General features: G+C 41.4%; 1 protein-coding gene across 1 annotated transcript; it reads right to left on the bottom strand.

Moving 5' to 3' along the window:
* Window positions 1-408: 408 nt before the first annotated feature.
* LOC127015805 (interleukin-8-like) lies at window positions 409-1,679 on the bottom strand. The gene is made up of 3 exons (XM_050895972.1): window positions 1,616-1,679; window positions 1,304-1,439; window positions 409-496 (listed from the first exon to the last, which is right to left on the bottom strand). The coding sequence occupies exons 1-3, from the start codon at window positions 1,677-1,679 to the stop codon at window positions 409-411; spliced, it is 288 nt and encodes a 95-aa protein (XP_050751929.1).
* Between the last annotated feature and the right edge of the window lie 8,914 nt (window positions 1,680-10,593).

Here is a 10,593-nt window from a genome sequence, read left to right as displayed (position 1 = left end):
ATAGTTTGATGCTTCACTTGACACAGCTCTTGGGCCTCATTTTTCCCCCACTCATCTAAACGCCATTAGTTTTGAAAAACTGATTGTTGCTTTCTACCATTGCAAGCAAGAGAAAACCAGTCGGTTAACACCTGGATTTCCTGAGCACCTGAGCTGCAGGTTTTCAATGTGCTTGTGCCTTACGAGAGATGTAGCTAGCATTCCCATAGGGTGTGTGGCACAGTAAGGGACCGAACCCAATGCTGCAATTAAAACTCAAAGCAATCACATTGTTTGTCCCAGTTAGTGAACACAAATGATAGTAGCTGCCTGAGGAGACAGAATTTTTGAGCACTTTATGCTGTACGTATTTGCTAGCTCATTTAAAATACAGTTTTTGATAAGCCGTGCTCATTGAGAACAAATGACTCACTTGTCCAGAATTGCCTTGATGATCAGCTTCACCCAGGGAGCAGTGGGCTCCAGGCACACTTCTCTGCCGTCTGCCAGGGTAGCTCTGCAACAGAGAAAAAAGGAAGGGAAAAGGTCTACTTAGTGAATTCCAAGGCAATTTCCCTTTTCTCTCATAACTTCCTTCTAGCTATACACTTACATGTTCGCCTTTACTTTAAGGTGCATCAGTTGAGGCTGTAGCCTAACATAAAGTTGGGGTTTTTTAAAATGGTTTCTGTATCTGCTCATATCTGTTTGTTTGAATGCATTAAATAATTTGCAGGACTCTCACTCTTTTCAAAATTGCTTTTTTTTTTTTCCCCCAGCTTGCCTTGTATTTGTGATGGTATTTAACTGAAGGGCTAAATCTTTCCATCTTGATTCAGAAACCGTACTGCCCAGTCCATAGGGATTTTGTCACAGTAAGAGTTCTGGAATTGTGACCGGATTATATGATTTGTATGCTAATGGTAGTTTTTTCGTTGACTTGAGCAGAAGTGTGATCATTTTTTTGACCTAGCTGTTAAAATTCATGTTTTGATCACTTGCTCAGCATGGCTCCGTGAGTTTAATTCTCTTCTCATATTCTGGTGGCATTCAGAGTTTTAGGAAATTATTTGCTGTCTGATGACTGCGAGTTTAGGTCAAAATATTGCATGAGGTGTTTAAAAAGTAGAGATTGGCAAAAACAAGACGCAACTTATAACACGTAGCATATCGTTTGTAAGAGCAACGAGCCTTGCTGTTCTGCATTCTGACTACCTGCACTTGCTGGCTTGTTACATCTTTCAGAGAACACTTACGTCATCCTTAATGCAAAATCTGTTTCCTTCTTGTTAAGTAATCGGGAGGATTTTGCAAAAGCACTTACATGACTTCAACGTTCTCGCAGTGAGGTCCACTGGGGATGAGGTTCACGTTATGAATGAACTTGGGATGGATGAACTTGGAATGGGTGCCTACGCACTGGCATCGGAGTTCAATCGCTGAGCGTGGCAGGGCCTTACCTGTTAAAAAAAAAAAAGGCGGACTGTTTCACTGTTTCCACAGGAAGCACAACATGTTCTTTTTGCTTACGGTATTAGAAGAGTTATTTGCTGCACTTGTAAGACAGCATAGTATCTCCGCCGTCAGCATTTATACTAGCAGTTAGTTCGGAGAGCTTTAGGAAGGATTTCTTTACCTTTTGTTCCAACGGCTGAGATCAGGAGAAGAGTCAGGACAGCAGCCACAGCCTTGCCCGTCATGATGCAAGAGCGCTTCTTCCTTGTGTCACCTGGGTCTGGTTCTGTGGTGCGGTGAGCTCCGGCAGTCCCAAGGGTGGCCAGTGCCTGTGCTCTGGGACCTGCCGTGTTTATATACTGCCCTGGCCTTCCCTGTGCACTCCAGCATCACGGGTGGGTCATACCAGTGGAAACTCCGAACCTGTGAGATGCTACTGTGAAATGAGTCACAGGTGAGTGGGTAAGCCCCTTTCCCTAGATGACCACGAAATTGCTTTTCATTAACAGGAAACACTTTATTAATTAAAGAAATGTAAAAACATAGAATAGGTACAAAATTGCCCTGTTGTGGAATCTATAGGGGTTTTGTAATACTCTATTTCTGGTGATTATTTTCTTCTGTACCTTCGTACTTTTGATGTTATTATCATGTTACTCTTTGTGACTTTCCAATTCTGGTGGAAGGCATTTGATCTGTGATTTTCCATCTGTGTGTCTTTGGGTTTTGATTTTTTTTTCATTTTAAGACATGATAGAAGTAGGAGCTAATACTTTGTAGAAATGATAGGTACTAGAACTAGGATTTTAATGAGATCCCCTTGTCCTTATATGCAATTACATTTTAATAAATCTTTCTCTGTATGCTGAGGTAACTTCTGCAGAAACACTTACAGTACTTTTTGATACATTAAAACCTAGCATCACTGAAATAAGCAACGGAATCCAGACTGACTTTGTCGTACTGTTGAGAACATACGGAATATATTATGATACGATGAATTGCTTTGCCTAATCAGGTGGATTTTTTCTGAGGACGACTGCTTCTTCTGAAGCCGAAACTTCTTAACTGTTTGCTGCTTTGAATTTGGGCAGAGGAAAATTCTAAAAGCTGCTGCAGGATTCTGCTGCTGAAATAAATTGAGGCACTTTTGCAAATTTAAATTTGACCCTGTAATGAGAAGATTTCTTCTGATTATGATAAAATTAAAGGAAAAGTGAAGACGGCATCGTGAAGGAGGATTATTCAGATAAAGTCAGAGATGTACAACCTTTTTTATTAGCAATAGAAAATAATACTAAAACACAAGTGGGCTTTTTGGGGGTTAAACATTAAGGAATCCCGTTACTGTTCTTCTGCCAGGTAATGGAGACAGTCAAAGGAACAAAGCGTAGGACCAGATATGAATGAATATAGGTTTATTGTTCCCTGACTCATCATAAAGGACACAGAGATTTATGTATGCCAGACTGAAATTCACTTAATATTACCGTATATATCAGTGCCTGTAGTTTTACACAATTAAGTTTATAAATAGTCTTAGAGGGTGTGTTCTGAATAGTAGCCTAATAAGATGTGTAGATATGGAGCTAAGCAGCTGTTTTTCCGGTAAATTTTCAGCTTGCAGTGAACATAGCTGGATTAGCTAACGTGAGCACATAAGCACTTAATGACAGCCCTTCTGTGTCAAACCAGAGGTCTGCCTAGTGAGTATCCTCTCTTCAGCCATGGCCATCAGCAGATGTCTAGGAATGTATAAGAAGATCAAGTGTGTTTGAGACTTATCCCTAGTAGTCTCCCACTCTGAGCCTGGTTTCATTTGATGCCTCCTGATTCTTTTATGGGAAAACAAGAGTTAGATATCGAGCCTTATCCCTAATTTCCACCTCCTTCGTAATTCTGTAGACCTTTATCACATCTCCAGGTGATCTCTTTTTACAAAATGTTGTCCTGCTGCCTGATAGCAGCATAGACGGGGTTGTTCATTCCTATCTCTGGACTTTTTCTTTCCCCCTAACACGCCATTTCCGTGCACAGCAAACTGTTTACAGAAATGCAAATTAGAGTATCAATGGAAAGGTCTTCTGCCTTGCGTAGAAGGAGAAAATGGAAGTATGAATTGCATTGCCTGAGGAGTGTAGACCTCTTTTCCAAATAAACCCAAGAAACTGTTCTTCGTCTTTAATTTCATTAATGATTTTCATTAACTCAAAGATAAAATTATCGCTTCTGTACTGTACATGCAGTGAAGGTGTTATCCTTTTTCTTCTTTGCATAAAACCTACTGCCCGATGTGTTTTAAGAAAGCTTTATTTCTGCTTTCTTCATCCAGGCAGATAAGATGTTTGTGGCTCTTGTACGTTACTACTCAAATATAAAGAAAGGGCTTAGGTGTCTTGCGTCTATCATAGATGACATAACGATTACAGTATAATAAGTCTTGCCATGGAGCAATGGGAACAACTCAGTACTGAGTTCTGGAGTCCGTGTTTTGACTCGTAATTTAAGAGGTAGTGAGCGGAAGGCTTGGCCTGCAAAAAACCCACAGTCAACAAAGATAAAATTCCTTTTGTGGTTACAGAGAGAAGTCAGAAAAGATGAACCATAAATGAAAAGATCACATGTTTTATTGTAAACTCTTGTGATTTGGGCGAAAGAGAGGAGCTGCTGTTTCAATTTATTTGCAAGGACCTAGTTTTTGAGACGTGAGGCAGGTGAATTAAAAGCTGCTGAATTTCTAATGCATACAGTCTCTGACTGAAGAGAAAAATTCCTAAGCCTTAAATATGAGTATCGTAAACAATATCTGGCAGCCTCCAGCTGAATAAACACTTTTTTTGTCATAAGGGTCATACATACAGTTATTGAGAAGCTTCCATTTTCATGGCATAAGAGTGCCTTGACACCTACCAAGTGATAAGATTTCTGAGAAATGATGGGCTTATCAGCAATATATGACACACAGGAATGCAGACTATCCTGCGTCCACCTTTTGACATTGATATGTGGTACCGAAGTCCCTGTCCAAATCACACAGCAAACTAGTTCAAATCGATCTGTAGGTGCTACTGCAGGCATAAAATTCGCTAATTCCACTAACCAAGGCTTCCGCATCAGTTACGCTACGACGTAGCAAAGGGCAAGAGAGAGCTTGAGGTACCCGAGTGAAAAAATTGGAGTTTCTCAGATCATTTTCTGTATGCTTCTCCCCAACTTTCCCTGACTTGTGAGTGACCTGGAACTTTACATTTCTTTATGCTCCCATGAGCAGTGGGGGATTTCTTTCCCCTGGGGAACCCCTTGCACTGCTCTGTCCTCATCTCCCTCAATGATTGCTCACTGGTATCTTTAGAAATCCTGCCTCATGCCTGGAATTTTAGATCCAAACATGTAAAAGATCATTTAGAAATAGCTGAGCCGCTGAGTCAGTGAATGTGACAACTCCTGTTGGGTTTTTTTTTAAACAATATTAGGTTCAGCAAGAAAGGGTAGGCCTGCTTGAGCTTTAGATTTCCTTCAGGGAAATTCTTCCTCTTTATTTTCTTACACTTCTGTGACCCTGTATGCAAAATCTATGCATACGTTTGATCTGCAAAGGAAAAATGTCTCAACTTCTTTGCATCTTTGTCTGGCAGTCCGGGTCTTTAGCGTCATCTGTATTTTGGCGGTGAGACAGTCTCTACTGTGAACCTTACCTGAGGCAACTTGACTGACTTGAGAGGGCCAAACAGAGAACTTACTTACAGTTACAAATACCATACTTGTATGTCTTTTCCCCCCAGCTATTTCTTATTTAAATAGCAACAAAACCCCCAAGGTTTTAAGTTTGCCAGCTGTCACACTGGATGACTTTTATATGAAAGATACGGAATAAACGGCTGTAAATAGAAAAGCAACCATGAGATTCATGTTTAGTACTTATCTTCCTGATGAGCTTCAGCAGTGTCTGGGTCAGCCCTCTACAAAAATATTTGTTTTCTTTTGTTTAGTTAATACGCAATTCTGAAGGCCTAACTCATTTTGACGAGCCCTTCTTCTCAGGAAAGGCTCACTGAAATTTGTGCGGTTGTCCCTGCCCCTCTTCCTGAAGCTGTTTCTGCTTGATATTTACCACCACTAACAAGAATGGAAATTGCATTCATTTGTTTCTAGAAGTGCTGGACATGGAGCGAAGTGTATTTTCTGAGTCGCTCCTCTCCTGGGCAGGTGTTACAAAGGTCACTGTGCAAGTGCTTTAACGAAGGAGTGCTAATAGTCATGAAGTTGCACAAAGTCTTCTGAGAACAAGGATGAGAGCCAGAGCTCTGCCGTACCACAGTGCTACTTCCTCACAGCGCAGGAGATGATGATCCCTATTCCTGTATTTTCCGTGCGGCCCGTGATTCTTGCTGCAGAGTACAGTTGCAACACCTATGCTGGTGAATATTTTTTTCCACCTACACTGCTGATGAAATCTCTCGTTTAGAGGCAAGAGAAGCGCCTTCGAGTTCTGTCTCGAGGGGACCTGGCACGTGGATCTCCCTGCAGCACAAGCAAGTGCCCCGGCAATACACAATTATATAACACATCTAAAACCATCGCTATCGCTTCTTTCTCTCTCTTTCTCTCTGTTCTGAATTTTCTGTTAGCCGGCTTAATTTCCCTTTGTTCATCTTGCTAGCTGTTCTGGATCCTAGTGCCATGCATTTAATACTCCACCCTTGCAGCTGGACTTCCAAAATTCATTAATGGCGATGTTGAGCATTACTTCAGCAAAGTCCCTGAGCCTCAAGCAGAACATTTATGGTTGACTCAGAACTTTATTCACAGTTTTCAGCAGTCTGAAGGAATCCAAAATTGCAGTCCTTCCTTTCTGTGCCCTTTGGCCGATTCACAATACAATCAAAAGCCATTGACTGATCAGGTCTGATGGAAAATATCTGCCTTTGTATATTCCTGGGGTTTCCCCATGTATGTAGTAACTGCATAGGAAATGAAGTCATCTCCAGAAAGGGAAGTAGTATTGGAAAAAAAAAAAAAAAAAGGAGAAAAGAAAGAAAATTGACAGGATGCTGCCTGAAGCATGATCAGGATGTTCATGCTACTCAACGTGCAGCAATGTTTTCAAAGAAGAAGTGACCACTGTCGTTTAATTGCATTAGTTGCATTTTTAAGAAAAAAAAAAATCACAGTAGGATTACTCAGGGACTTTCCAGTATTTCAGCTGCTATCACCATGTGTTGTCTTTCATATTAAATAAATACCTTTTTTCATTAATCATCGTAAGTAACTGAAAACCAATTACAATACACGAACCAAAGAGTTACTCAAACAAATATTTTATTTAATGTGACAAGGCCGAGACTTCCAGGACCGAGCAGAAACAGTTGAGAGTAAGGAAAGGACTGGAGAAGATACTTAGGAGCAGCACATGCTCGCACTCCCTCCCTTGCTCCCTGGCCTCCCCTTTGCAAGTTTCTATCCCCTCAGCTGTGCCAAAACTAGAAGTCTGTTTTCTAGGTAGCCTTTATCCAGTTGAGGGAGGAGGATAAAATAATGACAGTTTTTCCAAAGCCATTGTATTTTCAAGCCTATGGCAAAGCAAAGCAGAATGAACAACCCCGTGCTTCGTGGGTATTGCAATTCTAATCATCCACCTACTGGTGTAAATCAGGAATAAGTGAAAATCAATGGAGTCACGCTTCGGCATTGGATCTAAATCTGAAGAGAACAAGGTCCTGAACTCAGAGGCAGTGAGATGACGCGAAGCACAACAGCTACTAGGAGACAGAAGAGACTGCGTTGGCCTCAAATTCCTGTGTGTAATCATCAAGGCATTTTTTATTTCCGAAGTTTCAGCTGTATGGAGGAAAAATCAGTTTGAAATGGAGACAGAGGGCTTACGTGTATGCTTCTTGCCTGCACCTGAGAGAACAAAGGGTGAAGACAGAAGAACTTGGAGAGGAAGGGAACTGCAGCCTGCGTTTTATCCACGAGGGCCCATCCCCATTGTGTGGGAAGCTGGCTCCTCGTGGGACTGGTTGTCATTGAGCAGACTGTATGTACGTTTACATCACATGAAACCAAGACAGAGTTTTTAGCTCCTTAAACAAAGACCTCTGACACTGGAGCTGAGGGAAAATGCTCCTGAGTAAGTGCCAAACTGGAGGCCAAAATGGAAGAAACACATCCTAACGAATCCGCTTCTGGTGCAGTCCTGCTGGTCGGACACCGCAGAAACATTAGCTGACTCCAAGCAGATAACTCTTCCCCGGGAATTCATTTCTGCTGGTTTATTTACAGGTTAGATATTTGCCCTGCTGAGTGCATGGCATCGATTTTTGCAGATTAACAATTTGTGTTTGTTCTGCTCTGTGGTATGTTGATTTTGAATATTTGCTGTGGCAGAGATTGGTTTCCCCTATTAGTAGGTACAAATACGGATTTGCGTTCCAGTTGCACCTGGGTATTCCGCTTCCTCCTGCAGTTGTTACGGATGCTGGGCAGAAGTCAGGAAAGTCAGCTGAGATGGGAACAGACCCTGGGTCCTGTCTCTTCCCACCCAGTCTTGCTCCTCAAGAAAAAAGAGCAAAGGCACCACCTCCAGCATCTACTTTTTCTGACTGGTAACACTGTGCTGGAAGGTAAGGGTTTTCAGGGGAACCAAACTAATTTTTCTTGTCACTGGCTCTCCCTCTTCTTTCCTTCATTTCATGTTGTAATTTTGTTCCTATATCAAATTGAAAACCCCAGGGAATAATTTACATTATTCTGACTTCTGGGCGACTCCTGCTATGGACAACGTCCATTAACTCCAGTGGATTTTGTAACACCGATCAAAAGTCAGCAGCAGGTCAAACAAAGGCTTTAGGTATCACCTGTTTTGCCTTCTTCCGCTCCTCATAGATATGTAATAGCAAATGAGAATACTTGTGTGACTGGGAGAGTTTGTGCATTTGCACCGTTTTTTTTTCCAAGCACTCACAAGTAGCTCTTTAGATTTTTAAAGGCCCAGTGATACGAAGACAGAATTCATATTTTTTAAGCCTCCATAGATTGCCTGCAGTATTATAGCACTTTTGGAAAGCAACTTTATTTGTGTGTAAAGTTTCTCAGATTCTGTGAACCTGAAATTAAAAATACCACTGTTTAGCAGGGTAAATCTATGTCTAACTATCTTGGTAGTTATACTCTGAATCATATCTCCTCACATCCTGAGTTTCTAGTGCATTTGCAATTCACCCTGGTGCTTTGGGGAAAGTGATTAAACTATTCTTTAACTCTTCAAAAGAAAGTGACTTGACAGTTGAAAGTAGTCATTTGTAATCTGACCTACACACTTCCTACCCAGATTGATTTTCTTAATCTGAGGTAGATCCTATCTCTGTATGACTGATTTGTGTGCAGTATGACTGTGAGCCTGATGTTTACCAAACCACCATCCACCAAGATCTGAGCTAGCTTGAACTGTCACGGTTAGAATTGCAAGTGGGTTTATACCTTTAGCAATTCCTAAGGTGTGTCCCGAACTTCTGAAAGCCCTAATCTCCCTCTGCCATTCCCACCCTACCCTCTCTTCAGTATTATGCTTCAGTGTTTGTCCTTTTTGGGCTTGGATTCTCTTTGAATAAAACACATCTTCTCCTGTTTATTGTAGGAAAATTATTTGTCATTGGGAATCAATGAAAGACGTGAAAATTACTCTTATATATCACCATTTCTCTTACTTCCAGCCCAGAGCTAATTTACTCTTATAAAAAATAATGTAATTAGGATACAGGAATTTACGCACTTCAATTTAGCATAAACAGCCATGTTGACACAGACCATTAGCGGTGGATGCCAAACCCAAACATCTGAATCTTTAACGTAGATCACGGATAGAAACCTACAGCAAGGAGTTTGATTTTCCTCAGCGCTTTTTTCTGGAAAGTCTGCCAATACCTGTTTGTTAAGTCCAACCTGTTGAGGTATCCAATCCCAGTACAGTTAACCAGGAAACCATCCATTATGAGCGTAAGGCATGCACTGGGGGTAGTCACTGAGCTGAATGTTTAACCATGCACACACAACAATCCCCCTTCCCTATTCTTCTTAACTGTAATAACCACAGGAGAGCTTGGGAACTGTTAAGAGTCATTCTAAGCTTTGATTCTAGCATATCTTTTATCATTTTCATTTCTGAAGGGGCGTGCATGACTGCACACTGGCTGACAGTCTTTCATAAAGTTCATCCTGTCAGTCACACACATTCTTCAGAAAAGATTTCCATCACTTCTGCAAAATCTCCATGATTTCTGCAGTTTTGGAGGACAGAAACTCCTTGGGTAGTAAGATGTCCTCCAGAAGAGTTTCTCATAGAGTGTCAGAGAGTAAATGAGAAATGCAAGAGACCTAGGACCCCTTCTTCTCGGTTAGACTTTATGTTTGCATCTACTTTTTGGCTTTGATGACATTTAAAAGGTCCTCTCCTGAAAAGATTGTCCTCATGTATTCTAGTTTTACTGTTCTACTTGAGGCATTTGGCCAAGTTCTGTTCCACCAAATCCACTACGGATTTGCTAGTCTTAAAGGACTTGAGATACTTTGAGAGAATTTTTTTCTTCCTTCATGCTTAGTGTGTCCTTTCTAGGCATCTTTGAGATGGTCCAAAAGCAACTCTGACTTTCCCCCTCCCCAGCAGGTCTGATGGAGCAAACCTTAGAGACGAGGTATGCCTCAGAGCTGGTAGGAAATAAAGGAAGCAACATTGTAAGCTCACCATTCACTGCCTGATTTGTAACGCAGCCCTGAGAGCGAGAACTTCCCCGGTTCACCTTTTTCTGGTAGTAGCATCAAATCTATCACCACAACTAAAAACGTTTTCCCTTTCTCTGAAGCTGACGTGAACAAAACCGTGTTACTTTGAGGTTTGCTGTCTGCCATCTCAAAAGTGGAGCCCTTACACTGTCTGCAGGCTTCATTTTGTGTTGGAAAAAGATCCCTTCTTCCCTATATCCCCAAAGCTATCTTTCAGGTTTATTTGGATTCAAATGTCCCATGTCTGACTTCACAGATTTCTCACTCCCTATTTCAGAGAACCTCCTCAACACATCATTGCATGAACAGTCTGGGTTGGAAATACTGATGTCCAATGGCACTGTAGGTATCATCTAACCAGACATCGTTACCTCTTCCTGA

Source organism: Gymnogyps californianus, chromosome 4 (assembly GCF_018139145.2).
Source record: "Gymnogyps californianus isolate 813 chromosome 4, ASM1813914v2, whole genome shotgun sequence".
Taxonomy (NCBI): domain Eukaryota; kingdom Metazoa; phylum Chordata; class Aves; order Accipitriformes; family Cathartidae; genus Gymnogyps; species Gymnogyps californianus.
This window is presented reverse-complemented; position numbering and strand designations above follow the sequence as displayed.

What these genes read in the sequence shown, in the direction of transcription:
- LOC127015805 (XM_050895972.1), bottom strand. Translation starts at nt 1,679, where the DNA reads ATGACGGGCAAGGCTGTGGCTGCTGTCCTGACTCTTCTCCTGATCTCA. An exon ending in CTCAGCCGTTGGAACAAAAG is followed by an intron (nt 1,440 to 1,615) that starts GTAAAGAAATCC and finishes TTTTTTTAACAG; the next exon opens with GTAAGGCCCTGCCACGCTCA. An exon ending in TGCGAGAACGTTGAAGTCAT is followed by an intron (nt 497 to 1,303) that starts GTAAGTGCTTTT and finishes TCTCTGTTGCAG; the next exon opens with AGCTACCCTGGCAGACGGCA.